General features: G+C 43.0%; 1 protein-coding gene across 1 annotated transcript in view; it reads right to left on the reverse strand.

The window, feature by feature from the left end:
* LOC124574489 (molybdenum cofactor biosynthesis protein 1-like) overlaps nucleotides 1-16,723 on the reverse strand; it is a 150,818-nt gene that overhangs the window by 18,225 nt on the left and 115,870 nt on the right. The window contains exon 7 of the mRNA XM_047131150.1: nucleotides 7,319-7,404. Within this exon, the coding sequence (XP_046987106.1) occupies nucleotides 7,319-7,404 (86 nt within the window). The remainder of the gene's footprint in view (nucleotides 1-7,318; nucleotides 7,405-16,723) is intronic.

Consider the following 16,723-nt stretch of genomic DNA (forward strand, 5'->3'; position numbering starts at 1 on the left):
ATGCATATGGTCACAAAGGCACTTTCACAATAGGAAAACTGGGAGTTTCAAGTGTGAAGTCTTCAAATATCTATTCCATTCTCCAATTTTTTCACATTCTGACTTTAGCTTCTTCTTCTTTTCTTTTTGTATGAATGATTCACTTAAGACTATATGCGTCACAGCTCAAAATCATTTTGTGAGTCAACAACTGGATATGTTTTCACTGCTCTGTCTCTTGTAACTCCGTTGGACATGGAGGTAGCAAATGAGGATATAGGATGTCCATGACATACTGCTGTGCTGTCAGAGTGACCTGAAGTCATATCCGATGCTGCCCCACACGCCCTCTCCCTATGTCGTTGTCATACTGACTGACAACTGCAATCGCGGGTCTTGCAGAATGTGACTCACTGCTGATCACATGACAGGTGCAGGTGTGAAAGGGTTACAATGTGCTCGGTGTACATTACAGCGATTCTCCCATGGGCTCGTCAGACACGGTCAACTGGAAGCTTGCTGACAAGCACGCCGCCCTTACGTTCCCAAGCAGTCCAACATGGGGCCACTACCACATCTGAATGTCTCACAAATCTGCATATTGCATAATTCAATCAGCCTGGCAAATGGAGACACACAATTAGGCCCCTTCAAATTTTGTTACGTGCTGATAATGCTGACTCACAGAAGTACAGGGCATCTGTGTCCTTCACAGGGATCACTCAACATCTTACACTCTTCACATCTCTTATAGCTCCTACCATTCATGGTAACAATCCGAGACACAAACAAAGCTAATGCAATCTGGTGGCCTTTGTATCCATTTCAGAGAGTTGCGACTCTCATAATTTACCACTGGTATGCACACTCGTGAAACTACGTTGCTTCAGGGAGCTTCCCTTTTTTTTCTTCAAGCAGTTTAGTTCTTTGAATCCATTTTTCTTGTAGCTCAGAATAATTATTTTATTGTGTAGCAAACTTACAGACTAGCATTCTGCTCTGAGCTGTCGGAGTTGGCGGTCATGTGTGTGTGAGGTGTGCTTGCTTGTGTGAATGAATGGTGTGTATTTCTATTTCTTTTTCTGATGAAGGTTGTGGCCAAAAGCTTATGTGTAAGTGTCTTAACTGTGCCTGTCTGCATTTTAACGTGCCATCTTTATGGTAATTAGCACTCTATCTTTTCCTACACTGCTGATATTCCAACCTGGAGTTTCCATTGTTTGAACTTATGGTCTACTGTTTTATTTTGCAGTGCACTTCTACAAGTGTAATACACAAATGTTGCCTTAGGAAAGAGTCACAATAACATCCATGTCTACCGTTTGCTATTTTTTACGAAATAGCATGTCACACTCGAAATTTAACTTAGCCAATGAAATAAGTTTGAAGATTTATTGTGTGTAAAAGACACTATGGCCCACTGTGTGGGAAATGTGGGAAGTTCTGTGCAGAGACGGAGTTATCCACAGACGTGGTAAGTCTGGGGAGCTATACGGGTGTTAAAACATCGCCACCTGCTGGGATGAGGGGCCACTTACTCTGTGGTGACACTGTGCCAGCAACGAGCTCCACCAATTGATTAGCACCACACATGACAATGACCAACCAGCTGCTTCTCTGTGCAGAGATATAAAATTTATCGATTTTGGACGTCGGGTGACAATCTGTCACATGGAGAACAATGTTTACTCTGGCAATTTTAACACTAATCTAGTGTTCTGCAACATATTAATGTGAAATGTTGTCTATGATGTTGAAGCGTGTAAGTTAAACTGATATCTGAGAATTTGTTGTTTTTGTGGCACTATCTGGAAAATGACCTCTCTTGCAGCTCCAAGCATAAATGTCAAGTGAAGAAGAATAATTAGCACAGCACACTGGAACCGAGTAGGGATCCGGTTTACTGCTCGGCCACTAAATTAGCATATTGTGAGTACACCAGAATAGACGCTGTACACACTTGCATATACTACATACACAAGTACAAGCATCGATCAAGCTACTGTGAAACTGCACTCTGTGTGACTCATCACTACATCAGAATACTGTAAATGTAGTGATTCCAATTTCTTAAGGTCTCTTCCTGTTTGTTTTCATCAGTTGGATCTTATTTTTCAAGTATGTGGGAATCCAATGAGCTGCCTGTTTGGACACATTCTTTCTGTATGTCCCACAAGTTGGATTCTTTGGAGACACATTGTAACTAGAGTTTTTAGGAATTTGCCTGGAGATTTCACGCTGGGTTCTGTGTGATGTGTTCCATCTTTTATTCTTGGGCCTAAGATTTTTACTACAATTTTACATTCTTCTAATTCAGTTTGCTGTTTTCATGTCTTGTGTTGGACAAAGAGTCTCTCTCATGCATAAAGAAATTCTAATTTGATCACTGTTGTACAATGTTAGATTTTAAAGTTCCAGGAAAAATACTTTTAGTTAACTGAGAGACAGTTTGTATTTTCTGAAGTCTGGATTCTATGGCCTTCTTTTCATTATGATGTTCAGTGGTCTTTTTCACCTAATTATTTAAACTCTTTAACACCAAATACTATGTTGTTGCCTATATAAGTTCAACTAGTGCCATTTTGGTATCAGCCAAGAATTTTTTCTCCAGGTGAAATTAGTAGTCCAATTTTCCTAGCTTGCTCCCTTAATATTTCAAATTGCTTTAGGACATCAGTAATGTTTTTGTCAATTAGTATTATGTCATCGGTATAGGTTACACAATATAATTCTATCTTTAAGTTTACGTTCTAGTCAGTGTAATAGTGCACCTGCTCTTCTCCATTACCTTACAATTTTCTTAGGGGCATAGTTGAATAGCAATGTGATATGCCATCCCATTTTCATATTCTTATGTCTGTCTTAAATTACACTGCTTGAAAAAAAGTGAGACACTCAGAAGGTGGGGAGAAAACAAATTGAAACATAGCGAATTTAGAGGATATGTGATGTTATTTCAGTGATAACAAAACAGAGTCAAATTTACACAGAACTTATCAGTTTGAGCCCACTTATCAATACAGCAATGCACCCTGTCTGGCCTGGACAGTGCGGGAGGATGTCGTAAAGCTGCTGCATACCCTCCTGAGAAAGGTGATCCACAACTGTTGTAACTGGACATTGCAATCATGGATACAGGCAGTGGGACGGAGTTGACGTCCATGTTGGTCCCATAATGTTCTATCGGGGACAGATATGGGGATTTTGCTGGCCACCGGAGTATATCAACATCACACAGACAATTTAAAGAGACACATACTACATGTGGACAAGCACTGGCCTGTTGAAAAATAGCACCACAATACTATTACACACTGCTGTACCATCAGAGTTCCCTCGGCCATTGCAAGCCGTGACTTGAAGTCATACCCAATGGCTCCCCACACCATGGGGCTCCTTTGTGACCCCCCCCCCCCCAAAAATGTGGAAGAATGGGACCTCTCCCAGTCTCCCCGGGTCACTGTCAAACTTCTCCACGATAGTCATTTGGAGCAGTGCAGGACTGGGACTCATTAGTGAACATAATGTGACACCATTCATTAGCAGTCCATACTTCTCGATCATGGCACCACTTCGCATGCAGTCATTTGCTTGAGTGTTAATGGCAGCCTATGCGCAGGATGGCAATGCCATAGTCTGGCTGTCCTAGCTGTATGACACAGCATGTTGCAAGGAGTCTATTACAGTGAACTCCTGTTTATCCGAAATGATCAGGACGGTGGCCGGTTCCGATAACGAAAATTTCAGATAAATCAAAGTCCCCCTGTTTTCACATGTGAACACTCCAAATTGTGTCAATATTGCGAAATACGATCGTAAAACGTGCGTAGGGTATGTAAAATGTTTCTGATACAGTTGCAAACAACCCTGTACTTTTTTACTGAAAAAATTGTGTTGACATGTTAAAAAGGCACCAAACTATGATTGAAAACTCAAAGTTTTTAAATGCTGTATAACAAAGCTCGTTTATTTTGCATTCTTACAGAAAAAAATCTCCCTTATTTGGCAGCAGGAAAAAACAGGAGTTTTAATTTTATTACCTGCTCTTTTGAATAAAAAATAAACTACTGAACAAAATTGTGAAACAAATCTAGAGATTACTCAAAGGAACGAAAAGTCTGTCTAGAGGAACTTTCAAGAAAATTAAAAAAAAAAAAAACCTTTTAAGTTATGGACATAGAAGTTCTAGGATGCTTCATTAGAGTTTATTTTTTGGTAACGAAGTCACGAATGTCTTTTTTTTTTTTTTGTTTTTTTGCTTGAGAAACTATTGCTGCAACAATACATCTCCACCATTGAAATCAAACTATTTCAGGATAAATCGTCTCCTCCTGTTGGCTGATGTACTCCAGGGCAGTTTGGATCACTTCGTAACAGAATGTGTGAGGAATATTTTTCTCTGATTCATCATCAGAAACATAGTGTTCTAACGCTTTATGATCGGTCACAATTTGGACGATTTCATCCTCAGTCACATGAAAAAATGCCATTTTCCATCCACTCTTCAATGTCTTCGAAGTGTGTGTCTTTACAACCAGCTTCTCCAGTAAATTCACCAAAATTATGTCAGCTTGAGTTTCGGTATTGCCTCCTCCTTCCCACCACTTAGGTTGCCTTACGATCTAAGAGTTTTTTCCAAGACCTAACAAGAGGAACTGGAGGAATTAGATTCCAAGCTTCAGCAATCAATGAATAACACTTAAAACATCAATTTTTTTAAGAGCTTCCACAAAATCGTCTGCAGCATCAATCACACCTATTCAGTATTCCAGCATCTTGCGTCTGTAATGTTTTTCTATCGCCTCAAGAATACCTTGGTCCATCGGTTGACATAGAGATGTGACATTTTGTGGGAGAAATACAACTTTGATATCCCCATCTTGCAGATCACCTGGGTGATAAGGAGCACTGTCCACAAGAAGTAGCACTTTTCAAGGAAGTCCATTTCCTTCCATGTAATTTACTACAGCTGGAACAAACTCTGCCTGGAACCACTCTCTGAAGATGGCACTGTTCATACATGCCTTAAGACTGATTCGTGTACCTCAGTGGCAAAGCTGGTTGGTTGGTGTCTAAATGCTCTTGGTGTTTTGGATTTGCTAATTAAAGTAAGACACAGTTTATGATTGCCAGTGGCATTACTGCAAGCAAGGACAGTAAATCTTTCTTTGATTTTTTTGTATCCTGAAGCCATTTCTTCTTCTTTAGAGGCAAGGGTTTTCATTGGCAGCATTTTGTAATTCAACCCAGTTTCATCACATTTGTAAAGTTGATTGCCAGTATAACCTCCTTTGTCAATGATTGTGTGCAGTTTCTTCTTAAAATCAGTGTAGCAGCTTCATCCCCAGATAATGATTTGGAACTGATGGCAATTTCATGAATGCCACGCTGCTTCTTGAAACGATCCTGCTGGCCATTACTTCCGAGCAATTCTTGCTTCTTTCCTTCAATCAGCTCATCAGCTCATTTTGACAAAGTAGAGGACCTGAAACTGACACACCTTTGGCTCTTATTTATTCGTGCCACAAAAATAATGCCTCTTCTAACTGAGGATGTGAACCTTTTCTCATTGTTTTTCAAGATTTCACTGCGCTGCCCAATGCTTGGATGGAACAAAATTTTTAAATTCCTGATCAATTTGTCTTCCGATCAGTAATTGTACTCCTACTCTGCAGCAACTTTTGTGGGTGGCTCACCAGCATCAATTCTCTGCAAAGTGTGAAGCTCTTTTTCCAACAAGATCACATTCATTTTATGTTTCGTGCCTGTAGTCACGTTCAGTGTTCTTTCTACAGACACTCGACTGAGTCCTTTATGGTTTTTGGCCCCTTTTATCTCTGGACACTTTAAGGCACATAGTGGGAGCACGAAACCTCAAATCAGAAACACACAGATGCACAACTTGACAACACTCGAGATGCACTAGACAAACTTTTGACTTTTGAAACCAGGCTGTGGCAGCCATCAAATGAAAGCATTCGATACATCTATGCCATTTCCTCTGTTCTACCCAAGCCCACGTGGCAACACAACAGGGTGTTGTACGTTCACTGTTAAACACTCAGCTTTGATGTACCGACAACAAGTGGAAAGTGTTAGGCGGCGCACTCTAATTGTCGGTTTCGACAGGGCTACGTTGTGCTGCATAGAACAATACTGTATGTACTGTACTTCCAAGGAGTTCCAATAGGATGGCTGTGGCATACGAATAAGAAACACACTAGAGCTTCAACCAACACATGCACGAATTGATGATACTTGGACTTTTGACACGCACCAGTGCACTGATTAGCAGTAGATTGCCAAAAAACACTAGCAAATGCTTGGCTCCAGGTGCATGCAAATTGAAACTTGTCAAGCGTCAATCTAGCTAGCCAAAAGTGTAGCTGCACGAGAGTTTATTGTACTTGTTCTCAGATGGCAGTCACAGACATGAACAGATTACAATGTACTCAGTACACTACACAGTGATGCTCCCTTGTAGCGGTCTGATGTAGTCAACTGGAAGATTGATGATGAGTATGCCCTTACTTTCCAACATCAGGCCACTGTCAGATCCAAATACTCCAAAAATACAGATGTTGCAAGGTTTAACCAGGCGACCAAATGGACATCCACAATGAGGTTTCTTTCAAACTCTCATCAGATAATGCTGTCTCACACCAATATGCAGCACCTTCATATCCTCCAGAGTGATGATTCAACATCTGACGCTATTCACATCCCTTATATACCACACGATGCTTGCTAAACAGCAATAAAAACAAGGAACACTAATGAATAATGAAGGAAAAGACAGACTGTTACTTACCATAAAGAAGATACCTTAGGCTGCAGATGGGCAGAATTAAAAGACACTTACACAAAGCTTTCAGCCACAGCCTTCATCAGTAAGTAGTAATCTGTCTTTTCCAACATTGTTGATATTCCTACTGGAGTTTCCATTGTTTCAAGGACACTGATGCTTTTCTGTGAGTGTTTCCTTTATGATGTTTTCTGCATTTTAGCTATTTTTTAAAAAAGAAAAAAAAAGAAAGAAAGAAAAAAAAAAAGATTTGTTGCTGGAAAACTTCTGAAGTCCAATAAAGGAGTTACAACAGCCATATATGATTATCTGGTGGACCTTGCAGAACCAAATTCTAGGGCTGAAATGTACTGTTGACCAATGGGCATTAATCAGAATGAATACTAAATAAAAAATTAAATCCAATTTTACACAAAAAACTCAGGTTCTATCACTGTTGTTTTTCGTTCTATTTTGCTCTTATGTTTGCTATGACCTGTTAAGCAGAAATTTTCTTTCTATCTATAGAGTTACATTTGCTGTAATGTATCTTACCTGCATGTTGTTTCTTCTTTCTTCTCACTGCTGCCCCAATCATGGCAAGCAAGTCATCCTCACTGCATTTGCTTTGTATTGCATCTCTGAAACAACAGTTAAAACACCCGTTAAACAGTACCAGGCCAACACCACATAGTGAAATGTTGGTACACTAAAAAGGAAGAAAAACTTTGCAGAAATCTTCAACAGTAATCTTGTAGTCTGCAGTAGGCAACAGCAGGATAACAAACCCACTGGACAAAAATGGGAAAGTCATGATAGAAGTTACTTTTATTTTTATAAATAAACAGGTATCTTACACAAATGCTCAAGAGTATACATAGGATCTCGGGCTGAAGAGGTGGAGCAGAAACTGACATTAGTTTTGTTGAAGGGGGAGTAGTGGAACACAGCACAATTTCTTGCAAAATGAAGCCAAATTTATTGATAAACTGTTAATTAATTGCCAAGCTCACTAATGTGACCATTTTACAACAGGTACTTACTGCTTGGAGTATATGTGACTTTTCGGGCTTGCCTGATAGATCTGTTGCAAAAACACTTTGGGTTCCCCACCAGATAACATTATGCAAGTCCCTCCCTCAATATTTCAGTGACACAACGTTTTGGCATCTTCAGGTGATGGTGATTTCCACCATCACTGCTGCAAGATGGAACTGGCAATTTCCACATGACAGCTTTGAAATTTATCATGTGGATGACTATGACCATCATATTTAGAATTCAGAGGATTTCATAGAATACCTGAAGATGCTTAAACTAGAACTTTCAGATCTTTTAGTTAGCTCAAATGTTATATCATTACTTACAAAAGTGCCCTGCAGCCCTCATTAGAGGTTATTAGCAGCAAGTTTGAGAAAGAAATTGTGGTGCTGTTTAAAAATGTGCATACCTCATCCTATTTCTTATGTAACACCAACTACTTTAATCAAGTGGACAGTGTTCCCATGGGAGATCCTCTATTTCCCTTAGTAAATATCCAACATTCCTCCTTCTGGCAGAATGCTGAAGAGACATTTGTGGTGTGGCCCACATAATACAGACACTACCTATGTTCCTGCAGCATTTGCACTCGGTCCATCTAAATATTCAGTTCACTGTGGAAGTACAAAAAGATAGCAGCTTACCATTCCTGGATGTCACGGTTAGAAGAAAAGCTGACAGAACACTGCGGCTTAGTCTCTACTGCAAACTGATACACGCAGAGTTATATTTGCGGTCCAAAAGTTGCCATCACCCTCCACAATGTGGTAGTGTCTTACACTCCCTGGCACATAGAGCACATGTGATCTCAGATACCGACAGTCTGCCTGGTGAACTGTAACACCTAAGAACAGTGTTCCAGCAGAATGTTTATTCTTGTAAACAGATTTGCAATGTGTTCTGAGCAAAGCAAGTTCAGTGTAGGGATGTAAATGAAGTTACTTAGACAAGCACTGCAAATGGCTTTCCTACCATATTTCAGCGGCATGTTTTCAAAAATAGAAAGAATCACTAAGAGAAACAGAATCAAGTGCGTTTTTTGTCTACCAGCAAAACTAAGGAATTGTTTGTGTTCAGTTAAAGACAATCTTGACCTTAGAAAACACAGATCATATATAAGATCTGATGCCATTATGGGAAATCTTATATAGGGCAGACACCTCACATTGTGCAAGAACACTGTGTTCAACAGCGCTGACAAAAATGCCACCCAGTAAATTAGTGGTAGCAGAGCACTGCCTGAATACAGGGCACCACATGTTTCCCAAGAGGACTGAAATTTTATTCTCAGGATCATCACTCTAGGATTGTGTTTTTAAGAATGAGGCATGTATCCATACGGTGGGCAATCTTACCAACAGGAATATGGAATTTTGACTAAGCACTGCCCAGAATCCAGCACTGACTGCCATGAAATTAAAACAGTAGAAACCAGATCCTCCGATGTATGACCTGATGCAGCACCTTGCAGAGAGTTAATTCAGCGTTTAACCACACGAGTGTCCAGAAGTGCAGTCATTGCCCACAACACATAAGCAGAAGGCTACTATGAATGGCATTTCCATCCAACTGGGAGTGCCTTCGTACTCCTGCTTCTAGCCTGACAAATTTCAATTCTGCTGTGCAAATATCACCAGTCACATCTTGCAGCAGTGATGACAGGACCCACCACTACCTGAAGATGACGAACAGTTGTGTTGGTGAAATATTGTGAGGCTTGCACAAAGTTATTCAGTGGAAAATCTGAGAAGATTCGTATACATTATTTTTCTGTGACGCAGGTAATGTGCAGCCAAATGTGATAATTTTCTGCATTTGCCTTTTTGTACATTTCAAAATACCACAAAAAATTGGCGAGAAACACTGAATATATGACATAACCAGATGACATACCCCACAGCATGTGCAGCAGCCGCGGTTGAGTGTAAAGGAATGATTGAGCAGTGCAATACTTTCATTTGAGCAAACAGAGCAAATTTCGAAAACATTTTGTAAATATGATCTGTTGTAAATGTAGATGTTACAAAATTATTGTCCCTGCTGTAATCAAGCAAAAGCAGTTCTGATTTTGTGTTTTTTGCTTCTGTCCTCTTTTTGTTTACAGACATTAGTTAGTAAAGAAAACATAGGTCATTTAATGGCAATGATGCTATTCTGAAGTTTATACTCATCTACTTTTTATGCAATACGGTAGGTTTTGATTTGTACTGTACTTTGCAAGAAATCAAGGAAACTGCAAGATCGGTAAATAAAATAATAAACTTCAATATAAATACATAATTGTTAAACACAATGAAAAAATACTGCCTGCCATATGCAAGACTCAAATCCTGAACGCCATCACTAAAGTCGCACATGTGTGTCCGTAGCCACAATGATATGAATACTTGACTTGGGTTGGGATGATCAAGTGTGACAGACCGAGAGGCTCTACCACTGCAAGCATGACAAGGTACATCATCTGGTGACATTTATCATTCACTTTTGACACATTTCCCAACATTTGTATCGTATCCAACATTTGTGATCCCATGTGTCTTGTATTAAATTACTTGTCTCAGGGTCATCTACAGTGCTTTGGAGGTTTTTAAATGTTAATACGCATCACCCTGTCTGTCTGTGTGTGTGTGTTTGTGTGTGTGTGTGTGTGTGTGTGTGTGTGTGTGTGTGTGTGTTTATATATATGAAACAAATACTAACAAAGAGATAGAGGGCCTGGCCAGTACTTACCTCAGCTCAGTACAGCTGATACATACACAAAACAGAACAGAAAATTGACGTATCCTAGCTTTCGGAACTTCGTTCCTTCATCAGGGAGGAGAGAGGGGAAAAAAGGGGAAGAAGGGAAAGTGGATTCAGGTTTTGCATCGGGGTCGGTTACAGGGGTAGGAACCGCTGGGTAGAGAAGGTGGTCTGGGAATATTGTAGGGTTTGACAAGGATGATACGGAGGTTAGGGGGTTGGCAAAAGGCAACTCTGGGTGGTGTGGGGAGAATATTGTCAAGGGATGATCTCATTTCAGGGCTTGACTTGAGAAAGTCATATCCCTGGCGGAGTAATTAGTTGATGTATTCGAGGCCAGGATAATATTGGGTGACAAGGGGGATGCTTCTGTGTGGTCTGGGGGTAGTACCATTGTTGTTGGGTGGGGAGGAATGTATTGCTTGGGAGATCTGTTTGTGGACAAGGTCTGCAGGATAGTTGTGGGAGAGGAAAGCACTGATATATAATATAATACAGGGAAACATTCCAAATGGGATAAATATATCTAAAAACAAAGATGATGTAACTTACCAAACGAAAGCATTGGTATGTTGATAGACACACAAACAAACACACACACAAAATTCAAGCTTTCGCAACCCACAGTTGCTTCATCAGCAAAGAGGGAAGGAGAGGGAAAGACGAAAGGATGTGGGTTTTAAGGGAGAGGGTAAGGAGTCATTCCAATCCTGGGAGTGGAAAGACTTACCTTAGGGGGGAAAAAGGACAGGTATACACTCGCACACACACACACACATATATCCATCCGCACATATACAGACACAAGCAGGGTATATGTGTGGATGGATATGTGTGTGTGTGTGTGTGTGTGTGTGTGTGTGTGTGTGTGTGTGTGTGTGTGTGTGTGTGTGTGGCATACTGATCTGATCTGAACTATGCAGCCTTAAAATGGAAGTTTTTTGATCACTCCTTATTTTGCTCCCTGCCACATTGGCAATATGTACCGCAAATCATCAGACAGACGACCTTCCTGCATGCTTCATGTTGTGTCTAGACAAGACAGCCTAGACACAATGAGAGGAAGCCGAAAGGCATGCTCTAAGTTAAAAAAGGAGGGCGTGAGGTCTGAAACAGGATACGTAATGAATGCTATAAAGAAAAGTACGTAGCTTCTGGAATACTTAACTTTAATCCATCCTTTTGGTACATCTGGAGATTGTGGTGATACAAGTGAGACTCTTTATATACATGCAATGTTACTAATGGCGCCTTGCTAGGTCGTAGCCATTGACTTAGCTGAAGGCTATTCTAACTATCGGCTCGGCTAATGAGCAATGCTTCGTCCATGTAGTCGCTAGCAAAGTCGTCCGTACAACTGGGGTGAGTGCTAGTCCGTATCTCGAGACCTGCCTTGTGGTGGCGACACGCGGGTCCGACATGTACTAATGGACCCTGGCCAATTTAAAGCTACCACCTAGCAAGTGTGGTGTCTGGCGGTGACACCACATTCCTCCCCTGCAAATCGGCGAATGGTCGTGTTATAAGGCTTCCGCCCGCCGTGGGGAGAACCCCATGTTGACGTATGCGATGAGGTGGGGAGCCTAACAACAGGCGAGGCTGTGCCACCCGCACGCGGCCATTCGGTCCAAGGGGAGCTAAGAAACACCTGAAAACCTAGTCCAGGGTGCACGTCAACATGCGGTGTATGTGCCCGTAAAGAGACAGGAGGGGCCGAAGGGTCGACCTCCATTGCGTCGGGGTACCCGACGCGCGAAGACGCCATGTGGTCCGGAGCGGGCAAGAGTTCCATGGCGGAGGACAGCTGGTCACGGGAAGCGATCGGCGGCGTGTGACCCAGGGAGGCGCTTGGTGGCTGCAGCGAAGCGTCCACTGCGGGCGGCACCAGCTGGACAGGCGGCGGCGGCGGAGGCGGCAGCGGCGCGTCGCCATGGGGCAAAATGGAAGGCATCGTTGGTAACACCTGGGGATGAGGCGAGCCAGTAGATGGGTCCCCAGGGCGCTGACCGGATGGCACCGTCGCTGAAAGCAGACGGGGAGCGGCAGAACCCGTGCGACGACAGAGGCGCAGCTGATTGAGATGCCGACGCACCTCACCAGAGGCCCCCAAAACCAAATACATCACGCGGCCGAGGCAGCGAAGAATGTGCACTGCGAGCCAACGCCGTGAACCTCGATAGTTGCGATAAAATACAACGTCGCCTGGAGCAAAAGCAGAAGTCTGCCGCTGCACAGGAACCTGATGCGGCGGGTGCAGCAAAGACATCAAGTTTCGATGAGGACGACTGTGGAGCAACTCAGCTGGCGAGCGACTATCTCGGGGCTGAGAGCGATACAAAGACAAAAAGAGCAACAACGCGTCCTCCCGAGAATACGACTCTTTCAACTTCAACATCTGTGACTTGAAAGTCCGGACCAATCGTTCAGCGGCACCGTTTGACTGAGGCGAAAACGGCGCGGATGTCAGATGTTGAATACCATTGGCCTGGCAGAATGACTGAAATTCTGCGGACATGAATTGTGGGCCATTGTCGGAAACAATAGTCTGCGGAAGACCTTCAATGCAAAAGATGCAGACAACGCTTGGATGGTGGCAGTTGATGTCGTGGAAGACATCCGGACAACAAAAGGAAAATTACTGAAGGCATCTACCAGAACAAACCACCGAGCATACCAGAATGGACCAGCAAAATCAATGTGCAAGCGTTGCCAAGGGGAAGTGGCTTTTGGCCATGCAAAGACTTTCCGCGGCAGTGCGGATTGTTCTTCGGCACACGCCATGCAAGAAGAACACATATTCGTAATCGAAGCATCGATTCCGAACCAAGTACAGTGCTGACGAGGAAGTTGTTTCGTTTGCACTATACCCCAATGTCCTTGGTGAAGAAGCCGTAAAACAGAGGACTGTAACGAACGTGGGACCACGATTCTGGACTGATCATTATCAGAACGCAACAACAAAACACCGCGTCGAACAAAAAGTCTCTCCTTGTGAGCAAAAAATCAGCAAACCAACGGATCCTCGATCCGAGACTTTAACAAAGGCCATTGCGTAGCAACAAAATGCAAAACGGTAGCAAGGACCGGGTCAGCAGCTGTGGCTGTAGCTACACGACGAAAATCAATCGGAAACGAGTCGACCACGTCATCGGTTTCCGAATCAATGAACATGCAAGCAAGTTCAGAAGAATCAAATGCTCTATCCTCAGCAACAGGCAAACGGGACAACGCATCGGCGTTTCCGTGCTTAGCAGTGGACCGATACAAGATATCGTAGCAGTACTGCGAGAGGAAAATAGACCAGCGAATGAATTTCTGTGCTGTACGCGGAGGTACAGGCTTGTTCGGATGAAAAAGCGACATCAAAGGTTTGTGGTCTGTGATGATGGTAAAGTGACGACCATACAAGAAATCATGGAACTTAGTAACACCAAACACGAGAGCCAAAGCTTCTTTCTCTATCTGTGAATAATTTCTTTGCGCAGACGAGAGCAATTTGGATGCAAAGGCAATAGGGCGATCATGCGACCCATCTTTGTGCGCAAGCACAGCACCGATCCCGAAATCCGATGCATCTACCATCAACAAAAGGGGTTTCTGGGGATTGAATGGCGTAAGGCAAGTATTAGAAAGCAACGCCGATTTCAACTGGCGAAAGGCGCGTTCGCATTCCGTCGTCCAGACGAACGGAACACCCTTACGGCGTAAGCTATGAATCGTAGCTGAAATGGAAGAGGCATTGCGCAGAAAGCGATGATAATAGTTAATTTTACCCAACACACTCTGTAGCTCCTTCAAATTCTGCGGCGAAGGCAAGTCTTGTATGGCACGGAGGTGCTCTGGACTCGGATGTATGCCTTGGGCATTGATGACATGTCCCAGGTATGGTAAGTCACGAGCAAAAAACACACATTTGTCCTTCCGCAAGCGAAGACCATTTTGTCGCAATACCTGAAATAATGTTCGTAGGTGTGCTAAATGGTCGTCTGCTGTCTTTCCGGAGATCACAATATCGTCCAGATAGTTCGCAGCAGTAGGGAATGATGCACAAACAGTTTGTAAATATTGCTGAAACAATGCAGGGGCGGATGCACACCCGAATGGCAGTCTTTTGAATCGGTACAAACCAAGATGCGTGTTAACCACCAAGACGCACTGGGATTCTTCGTCCACTGGTATTTGGAAGTATGCATCTGTGACGTCCAACTTTGAAAAATATTTACCCGGGCACAGTTTGTCAAAAAGATCTTCCAGGCAGGGTAATGGAAAAGTTGCAAACACTAGTTGTGGATTCACAGTGGCCTTGAAGTCCACACAAAGTCTCAGTTTTCCGGAAGGTTTGGGCAAAATTACTAATGGTGAGGCCCAGAGAGAAGCCTGCACACGTTCAATTACACCTTGTGATTCTAAATCGTGTAATGTTCTTGCAACCTCATCACGCAATGCATGAGGAACATTGCACGCTCTGAAAAATTTCGGTTGCCCGTTGACTTTCAGTTCCAAATGTGCTTCATAGTTTTTAGCGCAACCTAAGCCCGGCGCAAAAATGTCTGCAAATTCTTCACACAGACGAGAAACACAGTCTGAAGGCACAGTCTGATTCACTGATAGGACCTGATTTACTATAGACATGCTAAACAACTGAAATAAATCGAAACCAAACAAGTTCACTGCAGTAGAAGAACGAAGAACATAAAATGAGACAAGTTTTGTTTGTCCCTTGTATGTTGCAAGAAGGCTGCACTGTCCTAACACAGGGGATATTCTGACCTGAATAACTATTTAACATAACATTTGCGGCACGCAACGGAGGTTTGCCCAGTTGTTTGTACGTGTCGTGATTGAGCAACGAAACTGCAGCTCTGGTATCGAGCTGGAACGGTATGACCATTCCATTAAAATCCAAATCTACAAAAAGTTTATTGTCCTGCTGACGACAAGAGCAACTGTCTCGTGCAATTTGAACTGATACAGGTACAGCATCACTTGCTAATTGACGTGATTTCTGGCGACGTCGACGCACACTTTGTGTGGGACGAACACTGTCACTGTTTGAGAAAGTGGCACTGGACGGGGTGGAATTCACTACATGAATGTCCATGGGCGAAGGTCCACGAGGCTGAGTTTCCTTGGTTCGATTCCGGCGCGAAGCAAAAGGCCTGGAATGGTTGTGATTGTCTGATCTGAGCTTTTTCTGGCAAACACTTTGAACATGTCCTTTCTTATTACAGAAAAAGCAAATAGCTTGGCGTGACGGGCAATTTTCACGCGAATGTCTAGTAGCACACCACGGGCATGATTTTACTGCAGTTGTATGCTGTCGCGGCACACCTGGTTTAGAGCGTAACGGCAGCTGCGTGGACGTGCGCGAGGGCAGTTTACCGGGCCGTGCAGCGCGCCTGGCGGGCTGGTTAATGTTACACATGGCTGGCGAAGTTGCAAATGATTCCTGAGCAAAGTCAAGTGTGTCTTGTCTATCTAATATGTCTATCACTTGCTGAAGGGAGGGATTAACTAGTTTCAAAATCTGTTCCCATATACGAACATCAGAAACGTTCTGTGCAATTGCATCACGGACCATTGTATCTGAATAAGGGAGTCCACATTCACACTCAAAAGCACAATCCCTTGTAAGGCCTTGCAATGTTGCAACCCACTCCCTATTAGTTTGACCGGCCGTACGTTTTGTACGAAAGAACGTATACCTTTTTGCAACTACATTAACTGTTTCCTTGAAATAGGCATCTAAAGCAGACAAAAGTTCTTCGTAGGACAGAGTTGCTACGTCGCATTGGGGAAATAATTTCACTATCACACGGTACGTTTGCACCCCTACACATGCCAATAAATGAGGCTGCCGCTCGTTACCTTGAATTCTGTAGGCGGCGAGATGAAATCCAAACTGGCGTGACCACTCCGTCCATACTCTCTCCCCAATAAACAGAATAGTTATAACTCAATTGTTCACAAGTGTATATTATGACTCTTGCCACAGCCACGCAGTCAGTATGCCACAGGCGTGCCATAGAAAGCGATCAGGTTCAATTCCTTGTAGAGCCGGGAAATTCTGCTCGGTGGACAGACTGGAATAGGGTACACTCTGCTTGTAGTTCTAGCTGAGGAGATACTCAAGTGAGAAGTAGTGTCTTCAACTTCTGGAAGTTGATAACAGCCTGG

The sequence above is a fragment of the Schistocerca americana genome, unplaced genomic scaffold (assembly GCF_021461395.2).
Source record: "Schistocerca americana isolate TAMUIC-IGC-003095 unplaced genomic scaffold, iqSchAmer2.1 HiC_scaffold_22, whole genome shotgun sequence".
In the NCBI taxonomy this organism is placed as follows: Eukaryota; Metazoa; Arthropoda; class Insecta; order Orthoptera; family Acrididae; genus Schistocerca; species Schistocerca americana.